The sequence below is a fragment of the Danio rerio genome, chromosome 22 (assembly GCF_049306965.1).
Source record: "Danio rerio strain Tuebingen ecotype United States chromosome 22, GRCz12tu, whole genome shotgun sequence".
Classification (NCBI taxonomy): domain Eukaryota; kingdom Metazoa; phylum Chordata; class Actinopteri; order Cypriniformes; family Danionidae; genus Danio; species Danio rerio.
In genome coordinates, this window is record NC_133197.1 from 16,572,501 (window position 1) to 16,594,631 (window position 22,131).

Consider the following 22,131-nt stretch of genomic DNA (forward strand, 5'->3'; position numbering starts at 1 on the left):
TGTCTCTAAAATGTATTTTAAAAATTAAACACTGCTTTTATTCAAGCCAAAATAAAACAAATAAGACTTACACCAGAAGAAAAATATTATCAGACATACTGTGAAAATTTCCTTGCTCTGTTAAGCATCATTAAGGAAATATTTAAAAAAGAAAAATAAATTCAAAGGGGGTTTAATAATTCTGATTTCAACTGTATATAGTATTTGTATAATCAAATGTAAATAACACTGCATAGTCTTCGTTGTATAGACAAATCAATCAAATTAATTGTTATTAAATTAAAAATGGTAAATTTTTAATGTTGGGGGGCTAATAATTCTGTCTTTAACAGCTAATTTATAATATCAGATGAAAAAATATTTTATATCTATATCTATATATCTATATCTATCTATATATAAATATATTATCATTAATAGTTATATTAATAACTTTTTTAAAACAATATTTATATTAATCACTATTAGTTACAATTTTAACATTAATAATTTTAAGACATATATCAATCATTTATTTTGACAATATTTATATTTAATACATACATATTTAATAATTGATTTAAAAGCTAAATGCTGAACTTTGAAACTATTTAAATAACATTTAAATATATTTAAAGAAATGTTTACTATTTAAACCAAATATAGCATGCAATATTTGTGTATAAATACCCTTAAAAACAAGCATATAATAAAAACTAAGAAAATCTGCATATCAAATATAATTTAAAAAAAGTTTTATTATATTAAATAACATAAAGAGATTATTTTTAAATAAAATAAAAAGGTGAAAAACAATCAAATGTACTTAAATAATATTTTTAATTATATAAAAAAAGTTTAAAATAATGTTTTACTAATAAACAAACTTAATTGTTATGAATATTTTAATATACAAACAATGAACTATGAGCATTAACTTTTTATAAAAGAATTTAAAAAAATAACTTAATAAATAAAAAAATAAACTTGTAGACATTAAAACAAACCATTGTTAGACAATGACTTTTGACAATCAAAATAAAATATTGCTTAAGGGGGGTAATAATTTTGAATATTGATTAAAATGGTTTCAAAAAAATTTAAACGGCTTTTATTATAGCCGAAATTAAACAAAAAAAGACTTTCTATATATTTAACTTTTTATATAAATTTTGCACATCCCTAATATAATTACCATTATAGCAGACATAGCGTCCTCAAATACACATAGACATATCAGGTCAACGCAAACATTTCCAGATGCACCGTTGTTCATGGATGTGGATGAAATCATGCACACATACAAATCAGAAAGACATCATGGGACAGTTTCAGGGGGACAAAAACATTCTCCAGATCAAATCTGTTCCTTTTTTGCAGTAAAGGTGGTTGTGGGGGGGAGCAGGTGGGGGAAGAGAAGAGAAATCATCTGAACAGACCAACACCAACCAAAAAAACAACAACAAACAAACAAACAAAGTACTAAACAACAACACCAACAACTACTACAACACAACTAGATGGCACAATGAACGAGCTCCTGTTTTTGGGTGAGGAGGGAAGGTGAGGATGTGGAAGGATGACAACATTGATGTAGCTTTACCTTGTCTTGAGATGAACGAACTAGCTAGCGAGCCACGCAGTTTATATCCAGCTTTGAAAGACAAGGAAGGAGGAGAAAGAAACAAGGAGGGACAAAAGAACAAAAAAGGCAGGGTGAATAAGAGGTGTAAGAAGCAAATGTGCAACAACCTCAAGCAGTTCATGTTCATATGAGGAGTCCAGAACCTGCCGGACACACACACACACACACACACACACACACATACATACATATATATATATACTGTTTTACATACACACTCACGCACACACATACTCACTTAGCATTTTCTTCACTATATAACTGTATTCTGTAAATTGTATTCACATTTGTTCTGATTGGCCCACTGTGATGTCAAGCTGGAGGCGGAGTTAAAAGAAGAACATCAGCTACTGTATTGAGTAAATAAACACTAGTGAATTTTTTAATTATTACCTATGAAATAATACATTTAATTGTCATATAAGTGATGCGAGCGCAAATTAGAAACATGACTTGGGTCGAATAAACAGCAGACGGGCCTCCTGGACGTGGGTTGATATTAGATAATACTTCTCAGAATACAGTGAGCTGGATTTGTGTTCACGTTAATGCGAAAAGAGAGTAAAGCCGAATCAGAGGGTTAAAACGCCACTGAACTACACAGGAATCAGACACAGGAAGGAAAAAAAGACCTAAAATAATGAAATGCTTAAGTAAAAAAGGCCAACTGAGGAACTCAAGTTGGTTTTATGATATTTGTCATACATGTTATTGTTATTATATATATATATATAGATATATATCACATAAAACAATTGCAGACTTAAAAATTGTAATGGTAGTAGTTTTTTTCATTTTATGTCTGTTGTTGTGTTAAGTGTATTTAGTTTTATTTGAGTGTTTAGGTACACTGTAAAACCCAAAAAGTTAAGGTAACTCAAACCATTTGAGGAAACTGATTGCAAAAAGCCATTTATGTTCAAAAACTAATACATATGAGTACTGTGAACTTAATCCATTTGAGTAAACAAAGCAATATAAGCACAGTAAAACCCAATAAAGGAAGAGAAACCGTTTGAGGAAACCGATTGCAACAAGCCATTTGGGTTAAAAAGCTAATCTTAATGAGTACTGTGAACTTGATTTAAGTTGGAGTCATGAGGTCTTTAATTAACTCATTACTTTCACTATTGAGTTCAAAACTCTTTTCAAATGAGTAGAATTAACTTTCACTCAATTTTGAGTTAACTACACTCATTTCATTTGATAAAGTGGAATGTTGGGTTTTACAGTGTAGGGCAGTGGTCACCAAACTTGTTCCTAGAGGGCCGGTGTCCTGCAGATTTTAACTCCAACCCTAATCAAACACACCTGAACAAGCTAATCAAGGTCTTACTAGGTATACTTGAAACATCCAGGCAGGTGTGTTGAGGCAAGTTGGAGCTAAACCCTGAAGGGACACCGGCCCCCCAGGACCAGGATTGGTGACCCCTGGTGTAGGGGATATATAGGGGATATATTTTTGTTTATTATTTTTTTGTGGGCCCTCTCCGAGGTATTTGGCTTTACATATTGGTTGTTTAAAAAAAAAAAGGAGAAAAAACGACAAATAAATGGACCTGACTCCAAGGGTTCATAAAAGTGATTTTATTTGTCCAGTGTTCTTTTATTTTACGTCCTTGACCCTAGATCAAGGTCGTAAAAAATATTAAAATAATATTTAAAAAATATCTAATAAATGAGTACATATTAAAACATATAGACGGTCAAATTTATTCACCCTCTGAATTTTTGTTTTCCTTTTCAAATATTTCCCATGAAATTTGTCACAGTGTTTCCTGTAATATTTTTTTCTTCTAGAGAAAAGTTTTATTTCAGCTAGAATGAAAGCAGTTTTTAATTGTTTTTAAACCATTTGAGGTCAATATTATTAGGCCCCTTAAGCATTTTTTTTTCAATTGTTAACAGTAGAAACCATCATTTACAGTGACTTACCTAATTACTACAGCCTAAATTACCTAATTAAGCCTTTAAACGTCACTTTAAGCTGAATACTAGTATCTTGAAAAAATATCTTGTAAAATGTTATGTGCTGTCATCATGGCAAAGATAAAAGAAATCAGTTATTTAAACTCTTTATTAGTTATTAAAACCCTTATGTGTAGAAATATTCTTGCAGTTGAAATTGGGGAAAAATTTACAGGAGAGCTAACAATTCTGACTTTCAACTGTATATAGTAATACTATTAGGGATGCAACGATTAACCGATTTTACTAATTAAAAAACCCAGGATGTCTTTCGAAAAAGAGTAGGGGTTTAACTCTGGCATCCTGGCCAAATTGGCCCAATGGCCTCTGTCCATCATAGCCTTCTAACCATTCCCATTTAATAATTGGCTTCATCACTTTGTCTCCTCTCCACCAATCAGCTGTGTGGTGTGTGGTCTGGTGCAATATGGCTGCCGTTGTGTTATCCAGGTGGATGGTGCACACTGGTGGGTGGATAAGGAGATTCCCCCAAATGTGTAAAGCAATATGAGAGTCCAGATAACCACTACATAAATGTAAGGAATTATTATTATTATTATTTAATTTGTCATGGTTAATTAATTGTAAAGGCTTCTCAACACCATGTTTCTGCATAGAACAAAACTGCTGTAACTAAAAGTTATGCCAACTGTGTGCTATTTAAAGTTTCAAACTTGTACACCGCTAATACGCATGCACACTGCATTAACTATGGCTGGTCTTTTGTGAGCGCATGTTCGTTATTTCCAATGGAGGCGCATATTCGGAGCTCATGCTTTCCATGTGCACCTAGTTGAAAGAATGGCGCGAGCACACCATGAGCCACATGACAAGAGCGGACTGTTCAGCTATATACTTTGTATGAAATATACACATTTGTACTCCAAAGAGAAAAAGGGAATACTAAATACCTTTGTAATATAGTTGATCAAAATGCCATTCTGACTACAGCTTTTGACTACATTTATTTTCTTTAAAAGGGAAATACTTAGCTATTATGATGCTTAGATTTACATTAGGCTAATACTATATATATATTTTTTTTATTCATTCAATGTTGTCATTTATTTTCAACATAAAATTACTTATTTTTAAATGCCAAAAGCTTTTATTTTTAAGTCCAAAGAGAAATGGACTATTGTTTGTTTTAAATATTATTATTTTCCACTGTATTATTAAGTTTCTGAGCAGCCATAAATAACAGATTCAAATATAAGGAGCTTTCATGTGATTTTCTAAACTTGTAGTGTTTTGAAATGAATGAATGCATAATAATTGTGATAACCATGAAACCGTGACTATTCCTCAAACTATAACTGTACCCCCTATAATCATTGCATCCCTTAGTAATATATGGATTATTTATTTTAAAGTATCTACTTTATATCATATTGATCTATTATTATTAAATGCAGTGCGTGCTTAGCGAGTCTTTATTTGGACAGATTATAATCAGCCTAAGTGAATCATTTGAGCACTGCCTGCTGGTCAAAACCCTAAAAAGAATCATTGATAAATTGTAATCACTGGGCTCTTCGAATGATTCTTTTAATAACAAGTCGTCCTCTACAGCCCTCTGTTACCTCTATCCTGAGCTGTCCGTAACACACGCTGCATGTTTGCGCTCTATCTCTGTCCACTCTCCCCTGTCTGTTTCTAATACGCAGAGACGTGATTGAGGACGCTCTGAAGCGGGACAGATTTACCGTCCTGTGCTCTGTGTCACTGCGGCGGTTCACAGGACACGGCGTGAATCAGCACTCAACACTCACTCATACACACACACTCACACACAAGACCCTTTCCTCCACCACTAGCGGCATTAGTAGACACATGAATATGAAGTTACATGAGTCTGCATCTACGGTTAACTCCAGAGATGGACTGACGGAGGGGGGAAAACAAAAGAATAAAGGAAACCAAATGAGGTGCCATTTGAGTAAGAGGGTGCCATCTCCGAAATGTCATACCCGGAGAGACGGATCAGAGATGCTGAAACCCCCCGAAAAAAGAAGAAACAGAAATAATCCCCACACAGCTGTTGCCGTCCCACAACCAGCGCACACCACAGGAAACACACACACACACATACACCCGCAGCCCCACAGTTTGTGTGTGTGTGTGTGCTTGTGTGTGTGTGTGTGTGTGTGTGTGTGTGTGTGTGTGTAAGGCTGGCTTTCAGGGTGGATGGTTACCTGGCTCCACTTCATGCCAGCTGCTGGCTTGGCTGCCGCTTCCAGGCGAGCGTCCCTGACCTGGGTAGTAGGACTCCTCTCCCGGGCTGTCCACCTCATCCTCCATGCATTTGATTCGCTTTGCAGAACTGTGCGACAAAGACGAGAGCAAATGAAAAGATGATTAAAACCAAAAGCAGGAGCTTTCTGCAGGATTTGGGCTTACAGAAACGCTATAGACATTGTGAAACTGAAGATACAAAAGCATCTAGCGTGCTGTGTTTTTTGAGTTTGATTTAATAATAACATGTGGGTGAGTGTGCCATTTTAAAAAGTATACTCTAGATAAAACTATATATATGTACAACATTAATATTATGTTAATACATTAAATCAGTTATTTCTGCATACAAAATAGATGGAGATATGTCAGTAAACACAACTACATAAATGAATGCTTTGAATTTAAGATTTATTAATTTAGCATACATGTTATAGCCCTCAAAATATATCAAAATAAAAAGTGTAAATGAATGAATCCATCAACAAATCAATCAATCAATAAATAAAACCCAACCAACAATCTATAAACAGATAGAACGTACTAAAACACACAGAAATACAAAAAATCATTAGAAAATTAAACCATTAAACCACTGGCTAGAACTGTAAAACTGCATTTTAATTGCATTAGAATTGTAAAACCCCATTAGAATTGCATTAGAACTGTAAAACTGCATTAGAATTGCATTAGAACTGTAAAACCGTTAGAACTGCACTAGAATTGTAAAACTGCACTGAAATTGCATTAGAATTGTAAAACCCCATTAGAATTGCATTAGAACTGTAAAACTGCATTAGAATTGCATTAGAATTGTAAAACCGCATTTGAATTGTATTAGAATTGCAAAACTGCATTGGAATGGCATTCACTATTATATTGACATACTTTATTACAGTAAATGAAAAGTTCAAATGCAAAACCCTCAAATTCAAAAGTGCCACCTAAGATTTTTTACCTAAAATTTTTTTCCAGGCTGTTGTGTGTAGTTGGTTAATTTTGCTCTTATGGCAAAGAATAGGTTACTTCATTGTCTTTAAAGTGAAATGTTTCTGCAGGTTTTACTAAGTTCAATTTAAGACATTTTTAAGACCATTATGAATGAAATTTCAGACTTATACAAGGCTAAATGTAAAAATGTTTTTGAATATGCCAGTTGGAAAAGATTTTCACTTTCCCAATAAATTTGTTTTTACAATTTAATACATTTAATAATACAATAATAATAATTTAATAATAAAAAATAGTTCAGGTCAGTATCCTCAGCAATAAATAAACGGTGAATGTTTAAATAAATGTTACTGCAAGGAAAGTAATTAAAACATCATGGTAAATAGAGTTAATTAAAGCTTTATTGAGATGGATTGTTAGTGATTGTATGAGGGTTAATGGCCAGATTGAGCAGTTATACATGAACAAAGGAAAATTAACACCTGTTAAAAAAGATTTAAGACCTGCAATACAATATTGCAGTACATTTAAGACTTTCTGAGGGCTAAAATTTAGCTTTTGAGATTTAAGACTTTTTAAGACCCAGCGGACGCCCTGTATCTAATATAATATTTCAAGAAATGTATTTTGACACATATATAATTGCTTTGATGCACTGAGAGTAAGATTTATAAATTTGGCAAACAGCCCTCAAAATAAGTCCAAGTCAAACATGCCAAATAAACACATAAACAAATGGGAAAATAAGCGAGCGAGCGAGCTAATGAATAAGCAAACAAACAAATGTAAGTAAAATAAATGTTACCTTCATAGAAAACATGTATACTGTACACACAAATAAATATATAAAAACAAGCATTTTTCATCTATAGTTGCCCAAGTATTTCTCATTTTAAGTTTAAACTAAAATAACTAAAACTATATCAAAACTAAAATAAAAAAAATGATTCTACATAAATGCTGAAAATGTCAAAGACAACCATAAACATAAAAACTTTATCTGCTTTTGTTCACAAATCTGAAATGTACTTTCAGTCAAAGGACTGAAACTAAAGAGTACGTGAAGTTGATTTCATGATGACTAAATGTAGAATATCATTCAAGCAAGAAGGAGGACAGCAAAGCGTGAGCCTATTCAAGCACACACACACAACAACACAATCTAACAAAGATCCAAGAGGTGAGGAATCATCGGAGGCTGGCGGTCATGTGTGTATGTGAGTTATCTGCTGTAAGCTGAGCTCTGACATTTATTTGTTAATGTAAGGCCTACTGGTGTTTTTCACTCATAATCGCTTAATTAGTTTCTAGCATGCAGCCACACACAGGGTCCTTATTCCAGATGTTTGCTTTGGCAGGCCTGGCTGAAGAGGCCACTGGAGCATGTGGGCAGACGCACACATGTATACACACACAGATGTATTTGAATGAGCGCACATGGGCTCAAACACTAGCAAGCTAGCGCGCTAAACTACATTTTTGTGCATCAAAGGGACTTACGATGACTGAAAACAGCTTGACAAGTGTGTTCTGATATATTCAACAAATGCATTTCACAGAAATGATTAAACCGAATGTACACATTATATAATATTAGTTTTTTCTTAATTAGTTTGGCACATTTTTCGAAACAAGAATCTCTAAAATTGTTTGCAGACACACCAGAACTGTATTTCATGTCTGCAAAATGCAGTAACTCATCCAAAACATTTATGTTTCAAAAGCTAGTTGTGTCAGAAAATTGGCCGTTGTCCCCAAAACTGAAATGTGTTGTCATTACATGAGTCAAAATGTTTAGGTGTTTTGTCAACATGATAATCAACTACAGAAATGTTCACGTTGTTCATGTTGATGGTCCTTACTGCTTACTATACAACACAAAAGTGTGTATTTAAAGTAGGGTTGGGAGATTAATCGAAAAGTAATTGAAATCGACATTCAGAGCTTATAATCGATCAAACTTTTTCAGGTAAATTTTTTTAAATTACTTTTCCTACCGCGTGTAGAGTCACATGAGCCCGCTCAGCAAACTTGTGCATCGAACCACGGGCTGGTCTAGTGCAACCTTTGCGCATTTATTTATTTAATTTAATTTATTTATTTGGACTTTTTATAATAAAAACTGTTTCAGGCAATGTACGTTTTTATTTTAGTTGTTCATCGTTGATGTTCAATAAATAATCATAGATCACAGATAGTGTCCGTTTCCATCAATTCTTTTAAAATCAAGTAGTGCAAACAATCTGGAAACTGTAAGAGCAAAAAAATTCATTAAATAATAATAATAATCGTTCATTAATCGTAATCACGTTAAAATGTTTAATTAATCGAGATTCTGGTTTTAGGCCAAATCACCCAGCCCTAATTTAACGTAGATAAAGATTAACTGGGAAGATTAAAGGCTTGTTTATACTTCTGCATCAGACGCATGCGTTTGCTCCAGCGCAGTCTTCGCGCAGTCGCATAGCTCTTACCATGGCTGACGCGCACCTCTCAAAAAATGTAACTACAAGTTGCAACAACGCATAGCACAAGCTATGTAATTGGTTGGCTTGGTAGTGGTAGTGCTAGTGACCAGTGTGGGTGGGACCGAGAGCCTTGCGAACTAGTTGGAGCGAGTGTTTACAAGTTTCGAGTCCTGTAAGGAGCTCAAAATGGGAAACTTTGTTTTGCTGGTTCCTCACTCTAAATAAGCAAGTTTTAGCTACTTGTAGTGTTCAGAAAAACAAAACATTTGCAAAGAAAATCGACACAGAGGAACATAAAAACCTACGTTTCGGAAGTATTATTGTAAAGCAACAAAAAACAGCACGCAGAAGTATAAATGCTCGACTGCGTGTAAGGCAGGCCCCGTGGGTCACGGCTATCACACGACGCAGGAGTATAAATCAGCCTTGAGATTACACAAAAATACTTATACTCAAAATGTTCATTTTTTATTTTACATTTTAATGTTACATGTTGTAAACCTGTTAGTAAGTCATTTGACTCATGTGAAAATGAAACTTGTTCTGGGATCTGAACTTGTGTTGTGATAAGTCTCGAAACGAGCCAGAGCAATTGAGAAAAACTGTTGCAAATGGTCAAGTACGTTTGCATTTATGTAGACTTTAGGTATGCTATGTTATTTAAAAGTGACATCAAAATCAGTGCAATAACAGTGACCGTTTATATGTAATGTTTCAGCTGTGCACACACACACACACACACACACACACACACACACACACACACACACACACACGTGTCCAAACACACACATCTGTCCACGCACCTCATGCGAAGAGGTGCCACGTTGTGCGGTTTTACATTTGGGAGCTGTGTGCGTATGTATGTGTGCGTATGTGTGTGTGTGTGTGTGTGACCGGCCCGTAGGCTGAGCGGGTGGCAGAGAGAGAAGGATCCAGGTGGACACACATATGCTGGAAGCTTGTGTAGCTCAGTCTCCTGCAGCCTCTTCAAATGCTCAGCCAACACATCAATCTCTGCCTCGGCTGATTAATTAAGACTCAGAGTGAAGAAGAGTATGTGTGTGTGTGTATGTGTGTGCGCATGTACCTGCTAGAAGAAGTGCTGGGTAGGGGGCGCCTCATGGCCCCAGGGCTCATACTGTAGTAGGAAGAGCTGTCCAAGTCTGCCAACGAAAAGTTGGGCCCCGTCCCTGCCGCGATGGGCGCTGTCACACACAAAGAAAAACAAACAAACATCAACATCAAAGTGCAAAGAATTTAATCTTTACTTTTTTAAGTCAGTAATACAAATTAAACTCATTTTTGGAGCACGTTGGTCCTTTTTCTGTCCAACATGCACTTCAAATACAAAATCTGACAAGAACGGCATCAAACTTTAGCTCATAAACACATTTTTCACTTGGTTCAAGAAACAAAAACAAACTCAAAAGACAGACGTGGACAAAACAACTGACAGACATACAGATAAACAAGATTTTCAATAAAAGTTACACGCACTTAAAAAAAAGAGCTGAGCAAATCCCCACGTGCCCCTTTCTGTAGGTCATCGGCGAGCAGCGCTCTATCAAATGCCTTTGTCATACAGTACATAAAGCTGTGATGCCTCTTTATATTCATGGTGACTGAGACCACTATTTTTTGATGAGGACAGCACGAATGTGTAAGAGAGCGGCCCTGGTCCTGCATACCTAATAGGCTGGGTCCAGGCGGAGAGAGAAAGAGAGGGAGAGATGTATGTTGGGGGGAGTCGGACGGACGACAGAGTGGAAGACTGTGATAGACACGGTAATGGGCTGCCTAATTAACATTGGAAGAGGACACGGCTAAAGGGGCAAGTTGGACCAAAGGAGGGAGAGAGAGCCAGCGGACTAGCCAACAAGCTAAAAGTTGGACACGTAGGAAGCGAGAAAGGAAGTGCTATAATTTCTGAGTCATCTCTTTATGTTAACTTTTTTTTGGAAGGGGGGAGGAATAGGCGGTCCTTCACTCTAATAGAAGTGGCAGCGGGGATTATTTATGACGAGCAGTAAAGCCGGCTGCATTTGCATGGCTAATAGTAGGATGTGAAGTAATTTGTGTGAGAGCTAACCTGGGCACTGGGCTGCAGTAACTCAGCCGGCCCTTGACGCGCACACACACACGTACACACAAGCGCGCCCTCGTGCCGAGAGTGGCCGGCCCTGCTGCTGCAGTTTGGGTAGAAAAATGACCACACTGCAGTCTGTCTGACTGGAATGGAAATCAATCATAAAGGTAATCCGCAGTCTCTACCTCTTAAAGGCTTTATCAAGTGCTTTCGCTTGGAGGATTCCAAATGAAGCCTGTGGCTATCAGGCCGGCATTGATCTCTCTCTTCTCTCCTTCCCCCTCTGTTCTCGCTCTCTCTCTCTCTCTCTCTCTGTCTGATCTTTACTGCTTTACCTTTCAAGTTGCTGGGCGCAAAGTACATTAGCAAAATGTTTCAATCTATTCTATTTACTCAGTGCAGAGGAATGGCAGTGTGGGTTTACACAGCTATGCGCATGGGGGCGATGCAAAAATCAGCCACGCAAGATGGCTAAATTTGACAGAAATTCCCTTGGGGAACATTCACAAACACAACTTCTAAATATATATATATATATACACATATGCAAAGTACAAGTGAACTAAAAAGATCCAGGCAAACAGGTTTCAGACTGAAAGGTCGGCAAGTTACAGGAAGTTTGTTGTCAGGACAGCAAAGTGATCGAGCCTACTGAATGTGGCAGAGTTTTTTGTGTGTGTGTGTAGTCTCTTGTCTCAGGGGTTGACAATCCCTCTTAACATACACACAGACGTACTCCTCCCCTTCACCCAAACACTGGCTGCTAAAGCATCTACAAAAGCTGGGGAGGCTATTCATTTGAAAAGAGCAGGGGGAGGAGGAAGAGAAAGAGAGAGAGAGAGAAAAAAATCGGCTTTTGTTCAGGCCGGATTTTAAAATTGAAGCATTTGACAACAAAGGCAGCAGCAATCAACTTCAAAACCCTGGACGTCTGTTCACCCTGTCTTCCCCCCGCCTTACTCCTCATCGCTTTATTGAGCGAGAGGACCATGGCGTGATGGGATCTCATCTAGAGCTGGTCTGAAGTTGGTGAGCTTTGACAGGACTTCAGTGGGCTTTTTTGCTGGATCAGCTCCTGTGTGGATATAGACCTACAGCATAGGTCCAGAGTTCTCAGTCTAGAGAAGAGGGTTCACATGGGGGTGGACCTTACACCTTTACCATGTAGATTCCCATCAAATCAAACGAAAAGAGAATGCAGCAGGAACAACGATGGTGGAGTTTGCAGGTCAGTGTCCAGTTGAGGGAGGTCAAGAAGCAGTCCTGGACTCAGCATATTACTACTCCTGGTGAATACACTTTGAAGAACATGGCTGATAATATGCAGGTTGCTGGTTTGCTTCCTGCAAAGAGTGAGCTATGAGCCATCACCATTGTGCACTTCATGTCATTTTTGATAAAGATGTCTTCCTAATAACTCCCTTAAGTGGTTACAAACCGGTACCTGATTTCAAAATGCTATGCGTTTCTACAGAAGAAACTAAATCATACAATGTTGGAACAACATAAAGGTGTGTAAATTATGGCAGGATCAATACTCATATTTATCTTTTTTTATCTTAAATAATGTTCAAAATGTAGGACATCTCGCAGCAAGTTAGCGTTGATAAGATTCAAGCCCCATGCGTGCATTTGACTGCAGATGGCACTGCCCACTGGCAGGCTTTGGCCCAGTGTTGGCACAGTGCTGACAAGACTGGTGGGCGTATCCCCACTGGTGCTGCTCGGCAGTGTCTCAGCCACGGCAGCCCCTCTCCTACTCCATAATTCATCTGCTCCCCCTGTTCGGTCATATGGCTAAATGGTGCGTGCCAGCGCCCGGCCTTCGCCCAGGGATTTCCAGGTGTCCCTGCCCCTGGACCACACTGCCTTTCTGCTTGCCAACATTTCTGCAAGGCTCTTGCAGGCACACTAATAACAATAACCTCATCCTAATCCCGTATCCTCTCCTGTCTCTCTCTATAGCCCTCACAATCTCCTCTGGAGAGGCTCTGAGAGGGCGGCAGCAACAGTAAAACTGGCTCATGTACAAGTCCTCTTGCTCACCTGAGCTTGACGGTGTGCCAAACTGTGGCTTGACAGTGTCCGACTTTATATGGGGGCCAGCTGTAGAGAAAAAAACAAACTCTAGGTGATAGTGGCGCTTACTGGGAACGTTTAAGAACACAAACACTGCAAGACTCAAGAAGGTAGAAGGGAGAAACTGATGAAGGAGGAGGGAGGAGGATATGGAAAGGCGGACCCAATCTCCGAAATTACCCCAGCTTGGTATCGACTGGCCAATTATGTGGAGTTCCATTTACAAAAACGTAGCTGTAGTGGCTAACTTTATGGAGACTTTCATTTCGCTCTACCCTATACTCCCGACCGCCCCTCCTTCTCACTCTCTCGTTCCCTTCCTCTCCTTTTTTGTGTGGTGCTTTAATAGGATATTGATCGACAGAAGCAGATTCGATTGGGCTGCCACTGAATTGTGTAATGGGTGCACAAAGCCAAGGTCATAGTGTATAGTCAGGGAAGAGCTAAGGCAGCCCGTTGTCCATTCAATATCACGACCTTTCATCTTCCGAACGGGCACGAGCCTGCACTCAACCCGTTCCCTGTTCGCTTAAATAAATCTGCCAGACGCTCCCACATAGAAGCCCCGACGGAACTCCTCTGGGCAATTCATACACCACTTCAGTACACCAGATTACCCTCTTCTACCCATCTTCCAATCTGGTGCACTTACCCTCTCTTCACTTCAATCAACAGCATCATCTCTGTGCCTTCCACACGAAGCTACCAAAGTCATGAATGTGCATGCATACAGCACTTTAATTCACAGTCACTCCATAGGGAGCAATCCTGTTAGAGGACTTATGCTAACTGTGGGCTTTGCTGACTGCTGAACTTCTTAGATGGTATTGCCCATTAAAAAAGGAAAGAGGTTAACATGGGAGTGTGAGACACAGCCAAGTCTCCAGCTATTCTTTAGAGGATGGGAGATGATGAGTTTTCAAGATATTCTGCGGACTATTGTGTTTGATCGCTGCACATTTCCGAATTGAAGACTTAAACTCCCTTTTCATTCACAGGTGTGACTTTGAATGAATTGTGAATGGCACAAGAGAATGTTCTCTTGGAAGCTTTTAAACATTTTCTTTTAATTTTCAAACAAGTTTAAGTTGACAACTTTTGTGGTCCAGGACGGAAGAGCACTTAAATTCCCAGAATGCATTACCTGTGTTGAATTACTCTGAATGGCACTTCACTAAATTCCTTTTCCTGTTTAACTTCCTGTGGGGCTCAAGAGTAATGTGCTCTTTAGCCCAACATTGGCAACCCCCTGCTGACTAAAAGCCACTGGACTGTGGAGAGGAGAGGAGAATAAAGAGAGTGATGGGAAAAGAGAGCAGAACACTTTGATTTGAATCGAACATCCAGCATATGCCACCCAGCATTTGCTTTTCTTCTCAGTGTGTCACAGATGTTAGGATAAAAGCCGATCTCTCCGCAGAGCTGGATCAATTATGCATATTCCTTAATCTTGTTACCATCATACGCCAAGAGTTCTGATGCAGCACAGTACTGGCTGAGTTTTAATATCTCTGTCTTCCCCTCTCTCTCGATAGCCTTCATCATTTGCCGCATCCATCACATCCTTTTGCACCACCTCACACATGCATGCTGGACTCACGTTGACCCTTGCATTTCCTTCTGCCCGTCTGCTGTCACGTCGCCAGAATGTGGTGGCACCCAAATGTTTGTTCTCTCCAGACGCTGTCTTCGCGTTGGCAGGCACCGTGAGGGTTTTTGAAGGCAGACTGCGAGGTGAGACCACGGTGGGCTCTTTGCCCGGGCCCCATGACACCCTCTTCTCCTCTCCTTCGCCCGGGATTAGGTCACGGAGGAGTGTGATCAATGCACCTTTGATCAGAAGGCTCCAGCGAGTGCTGACAGGCGCTTTGGATCGGCTATTGTTAGCGGGTATCGACATGCACGTATGGATCGTGCTGCGCTCTGTCACTCTCCACCGTAGACGTCTGCAATTTTTAAAGGTCACGTTTTTTTACTCCCTTCCCATCCTCCCTACCTCCTCAGGAAAAGTCTGCTCTCCTCCTTCTGCATTTTGTTTTAATCTCTTTATCAATCCGGGAAAGACTCGATTGTTTCCTCAAGTTGTGAAAATACTCGCCATCATCCATTTACTATTACATTTAAACACCAAAACATAAACCCCCAGAAAAACTTCATTTTCACAAGGGTGTATTCAAGCACAACAAATGAGGAGTTATAAAAGAAACAGTCTGCACAAAGAAACTTAGTTTGTACTTTAGAAAGTCCAAGTGCTGTTGAACCGCACTGCACTGAAACACTTTCAGCTGACTGCTGCATTTCGCCGGTGTTTCGATTTCTAATGAGAGGAGGGATAGTGGATTCAACCCATTGTTCTGAAAAACCGAGCTGAGAAACCAAAGAAGCTTTCCTCCTGCACACTGGTTAATCACTATCCTCATCCTACCTTTGAGCGGAATTTGAGACGCTTGAACTAACATGATTTGGACATTGTGGTTTTAATCTGCTAAAGGCCTTCATGTAATAGGGCGAAACTGGTCTTAGGAAACCTCACCGCCACAAATAAAGCTAAGCTGAAGGTTATGACCCTTCCACGACATCTTTATTGAATTCAACTAACCTAATTTTAGGTTGATTATGAAAGCTCAATAAATTGATTTTAATGGTTCAAGTCAAATTATAACTGACCTAAGGAGTTTTTACTTAAAAGACGGCACACTTTGAAAGGCAACACTGCTAAGATAATAAGACTTGTTTTCAGAGACTGATTCATTCATAAACAGATGAGTCAAAGACGCTCAATGATGTCCCAAAAGGAAGAATAATCATTATAAGATGTGGAGATCTTACTCTGTGAGACTCGCACTAGCTCAGAGACGGTGAAGACACCTGATGTGACGAAACTGTCCTGGAAGCCAAGGTGCCCTAGGAGACAAAAATGAAAGAGGAGAAAGACTGTTATCTGAATGAACATGACAGAATACAGAGCAAAGACAGCCTCTATGTCAACAACACACTCACACGCACACATAGTCCCAGTGGGAAAGAGAATAGGGAGTGTTTTGAGTGACACAGAGGGTAGAGCACATCTGGATTCGGTCCCATGAGTGTCTGAAGTACAGTGGGGCAGAGGCGCAGTGCAGTGCATCACACACACACAACGAGGAGCTGTATGCTAAGCCCAAGAATTCACAATTATTATCTGTTTACATATGATACGTGGTGGAATCTCGGTCAAAAGCATTCTTTGTTCGGCAGGCAGTCGGTTGCCTTTTCCAGCAGACAGACCACAATTACTGTGTTCATAATGCTGACTACAGCTGACCCAGGACCTGCCACACATCCTGCGGCCTCTTATTCTGCTGGAGGGGCCCATATCGGCCTCAGATTCAACCACAGACAACCAGACGACCCTAAACTCTATATCATTCAACACCACAGAATCAAAACATGCAGTCAGTGTGGCTTACATGTCGCAAAATGACCTGCTCTTAAAGACTGCTGATTTGGCAAGGCTGATCAACACAAGTTAGATTCCTTACAATATACAGCCGAAGGCAAAATTATTAGACCTCATGTGAAATTAGCATTCTTTTCCAACAAGAAAATCATATTTCTTAGCTATTAAGAAATTGTTTTGAGTTGAATGTCAATTAAAAAAATCTGAACACAAGAAAATCTTATTTCTTGGCAGAAAAGCAGTTTTTATTTGTATTTTTAATTATTTCTTTTGTTAAACACAAAAGATGATAAACTGAAAAAACTGAAAACTTGAAACCATTGACTTCCATAGCAGAAAAAATATATTCTATGGTTGTCAATGTTTACAGGTTTCCAACTTTTTTCAGAAAGAAACTCATAATGGTTTAAAATAAGTAAAGAGTGTGTAAATGATGACAGAATTTTCATTTTTTGTCTCCTTAAGCCTTTAAATTGCACTTTAACCCTTTAAGGTGTTTGAAAGGTGCTTGTTTGGCCTCGAAAAAATTATTGTTTTTGTTTTTTTTAACTGATAACCTATGAACAAAAAGTCAACCAGGCGGTTATGGTGTCTATTAAAGGGTTAAAGTCTCTAGTCCGAAACTTTCACATGCGCTTTTTTTCGTATTAATATGCAAAAAAAATCATCACATACACAAACCTTGCATAGTCCAATGCGTTAATTAATCAATTACGAAAAAAATGCAAAACATTTCGGAGTCAGTTCAAGCAGTGATACTTTGTTCTCCTCTCTTCTCCAAAGTAGAGGAATAGGCTGCATATTGTGCTAATCTAATACTGCTTAGAGAGGAAGGAGAGTTCTGCTCCTTATCAAAGAGCTGTGCTGAATTATGGCGTAAATAAAAGTTTATTTTTAGGAAATCAGTGGAATTTCGATACATTGGTTGTGATTGCTTGCATTCATGACCGTAAACAAATCCTGAACATAGACTGACAGTACCTATAGACATAATAATAGATGGCGGCCGCATTGACGGGAACGAAAGTGGACTACGCTTTCTATTTTATTGTGTATGGAAAGTACGTCAAATGTATGGACACACACACCAAACAGTAGCAGGACAGAGGTGCGCCGTTCTCAACTGTCCACCACATTCTGTCTTTTTATTATGCACTGTGTTTGTCAAAGTTATCTGTAGCTCAAATGACAGCATTCTGTATTTAGCTTTTTGCTTGTGCGGTGGCTCTGAACTACCAAAACATCTCTCAAAGTGCTTTTTCGGATACGAAAAGTGTAAAAAATTTTAAAAAATTATGACAGACGAAAGTTTTGGAGGAAATGTGTCAATATGATTGACTCAACATGAGGTTTAAACATTTTTTTAAGTGTGAAGATCACGGACGAAAATCTCGGATTCAGTGTGCAGTAACCTTTAAGCTAAATACTAGTACCTTGCGAAACAACTAGTAAACTATTATGTACTGTCATCATGACTAAAACTAAATAAATTTGTTGTTAAAACTATTATTTTAAAAAATGTGTTGAACAAAATCTCCCTTTCTTTGGGAAATATTTTAAAAGAGCTAATCAGTTTGACATTAACTGTATGTACAGTAGACTATTTGAGGGATGTAAACAAAAACAATGGTCCCAATGTATTTCTTGTTTTATATTTTTAATTTCTAGAGCCTTCGAGAACCCAAAAAGAGACACATATTGTTAGATAGATGTCATGATAGCTCTTTAAAATTTCTATTGTTACAGTTATGAAATAATTTGTTAACAAGCAGAAAATGTTCATGGCCCAATCACATGACTACATTGAAATGGTCTATACAGCAATATTTACTGGATTAGAAGTAACTAGATTGCAATAAAAAGTACATCGCTGGCAGGAACAGAAGGAAAGGGACAAACTTTGCAATAACTCTGCATTATGTAAATACATGCACAACTAAGAGACTTTATGTTTGAGACATCTCCAAGATAGACACGGTGACAAGACAAATTTTTAAGTGATGTAGCTATTAAAACGACTTCCTCCGCAGCTTTGGTGAGCTATAAAACCAACAATAGAAATGAGTTTAGTCTTGACTGGCTGGATGAGGAGACGTATAGCATGTGGACGGGCGGAATAATAAATAATAAAAACAGAGAGAGGGAGAGAGGGAGAGAGACGAGAGAGAGGGAGAGAGACAGAGGGAGGGGTAATATCTACGGCTCATTGCGAGAGAAAGTGCTGACATGAGCTAAAAGACTGCAGACCCGGAGAGCATTCCTGCGCAGATGCCCCTGAGATTGAGAAGAAGAGTGAGATAGAGTTTGTTCGGGGAGGTATCAGAAGAAGGGGAGACAGTATGTGGCAGAAAGTCAAGGTAAATTACCGAACAACAAAGCGACAAGGACAGTGGTGTATGGGGTCGAGAGCGAGAGAAGGCGAAAAAAAAAAAAGTCAAAGTTTCCACACAGCTGTACATACTGTGAAACAACAATAATAAGCGAGAGCAAGTGAGGCGCACCATTACTTGGAAAATGGAGGGATGACGCAATGGGGCTGAGAAAGGAGAGAGAAAGCAAGCGAAGGGAAGGAGCCTTCGTCACTTGAATTCCAGTATAGGGAGCATATGCACCAGGAGTTCAGCGAGGGCATTTCCATGAGTGCCTCATATAGGGAGGCAGGGGCGAGGGAAGGGGCAGGGCTTCTATATCTCAACACGGATAATCACTCCCAGCTGTGTCCACTGTAGCGCTGCGCACACACACACATACACACATGCAGGGAGGAGCCAAGGTTCGCCTTTCACAGCAGCACAGAGACCTCAACAAGCCTCCAGCGCAGCAACAAGAGCGCCGTGTGGAACTACGCTTGGCCTCAGGAGTTGCAAACATATACTGTATCCGCATCTATAACGTTTTTTGTTCAACATCATAAAGTTATTAACTATGCTAGGTGTTTTGGCAACTATCCCACAACATTTAATGGACTTTTAGCTTCTTAGTAGTGTGTAGCTAACCTAAAGTGGAATTCTACCTTTGTGAAACAGGATATTCAAAGAGGAAAAAGGTGCAGGGCCTGATTTTATTCACCAGGAAATGATTGAAATGTGAATAGCATGTGTTGCATACCAGGCGCGAACGCTAGCTAGCTAAAACAATGGCTGCTGTTTGTTTAAATGATCGAATGTAATGCACAGCCTTGATGATGTCATCAGAGATGGAAAGTTGCTTGCAGCTACGTGCAATAAGAAGTAACCTTGTGTAAAAGATAGAGCAAAAGGGGGCTGAAATGACGAAAAGTGTGTAGTAAGTTCCAGAATGGAGCTAGCATATAAGTGAGCAAGCTAAAAACCAATGGCCAAATTGCTGTTAGTTTAATCTATCCAATAGAATACCTGGTCTTGGTGGGCTGATAAGGGATGATATTTAATTTATATTTAATTGAGTAAGTGATGTGGTTAACTTCGTTGATTAATTGTTTTGTTTTGATTAAATGTTAATAATTCATCTTGAATTGAACATGCCCACACAGTACATATAGTTACATTCGCATACTTCTGATTATTAATAGCAACTGGTACATATATGCATAAAACAATATCACCCATAGTTCTTCTCTAATTTATACTATTATAACTTTTACCTATATCCTGCACTTGCTGCTACTGCACTTCTGGTTGGACCCTAAAGTGCATTGCGTTTCCTTATACTTGTGCATGTGCAATGACAATAAAGTTGTATCTAATCTACTCTAATTATTTTTTATTACTATTTAACAAAATAGCACAGGCAAGGCATTGTTTATGGATTGTTACTGAAAAAACAAAATGGAGTAAAGTAGGGTACGCTACTATGAAAATAGGCACTGCTTGATTTTTCAGTCAGCAATTGATTGGTTATTGAAAAGTACAATGGCTAAATTGATTACATTTCCTAATAGAATGCATAGTACTAACACTAAGAATTGGGCTATATCCAATTGATTTGTGTTGGGACAACATGACGAAATTAAGTTAGCTTATTAGTTTTTACAAATTTAAGTGGATTGAACATAAAACAATAAAGTTGTCGCCCCCCCAAAAAACTTGCGTTTTCAGCTTATTTTAAATAAGACGTTTGAACAAGCAAAGTGTAATACATTTTAAGTGTAATATACTGTACATAGTAATACACATCATGTCAGATGAAAAGAACTGAACACAAACTTCAGTCAAACCACACTGAATGTGACCAAATATTTCTTTCCAAATATTTTTATGAATAAATGCTTATTCATAAAAAATATGATTGTTGTGTGGTTATTACTTATGATATGTACTGCTATGGGGCTAAGTAAGTAAATAAGCCTGCAAATAAATGCTCTGTATATCCGTTCAGACAAAGTGAGTACAAGTACAGAAATTCTGCTCACAACTAGGCCCAACGCTGCATAATTACCCTCAAAACTTACCAAATTTTAGCTAAAAAATTTACAAAATGTAAAAAATGCAAAAATAAAAATCTTTCATTCCTATATCAGAAGCCTCCTGAAACAATATATGAGAGGCAAAACTATTTTTACTCAATTTATTTCAATATTTGGGTCTTACAGGGTTAAGAAGTAGTTTGTACAAACTGCAAACATTATTTTTTGAGTGCATAGATCAGAGATTGAAAATCATTTAGGTGGCAGAGGAAGTTATTTAATTTAGATTAAGAATTACAAAGAGTATTTTATTTTCTCAGAATAACCAGGATGAGAATAGTGTATCCTGACATTTATCATTACACAATATTATACTGAAGAAATTAGTAAAAAAAAAAAAAAAAAAAAAAAGGTTTAACAATGAATGCCTGCAAAGTTTGATTTCATAAATCTGTAAATAATTGGATTGTGAAAAGTGCTCATTATATATCCATAATGCTGCCAGATTAGAATGTAAATTACCAGAAGCAATGGTTAAATTGCAATAGATTGCACGGCTCTGGTGATGTCATTAGAAATACAAAGCTGTTTCAGCGGCAGAACAAGTTAAGTAATCGTGTTTTTTTTTTCAATTCTCAATTACATTTATTAAGAACAGTCAAATTTGATTATCACTCTTTAAAAACACATATATGGTTCGTCAAAAACTTATAACAATGACATTTTTAATGGACAATAACGCAACAAAAATGAATAGCTTCTGCTATCCTCTGCTGGACATTTAACAACTTTCCATAAACAAGCCTCATGAGAGGCTGTAAACTATTGTTTAACTACTTTTACTAGCTTCTTATCAACTGTCTTTAACTTTTCTTGTGCTGTCCTTTGTTATGG

The 22,131-nt window shown here is 38.0% G+C and overlaps 1 protein-coding gene across 39 annotated transcripts in view; it reads right to left on the reverse strand.

Annotated features, from left to right (window-relative positions):
* nfia (nuclear factor I/A) overlaps positions 1 to 22,131 on the reverse strand; it is a 226,351-nt gene that overhangs the window by 44,534 nt on the left and 159,686 nt on the right. For 13 of the 39 annotated variants that reach the window (XM_073936551.1, XM_073936552.1, XM_073936548.1 and 10 more), the window contains 3 exons: positions 16,244 to 16,318; positions 10,337 to 10,454; positions 5,788 to 5,915 (listed from right to left, as the gene is read on the reverse strand). In XM_073936551.1, coding sequence (XP_073792652.1) covers positions 5,788 to 5,915; positions 10,337 to 10,454; positions 16,244 to 16,318 — 321 coding nt within the window. 39 annotated transcript variants of the gene reach the window in all.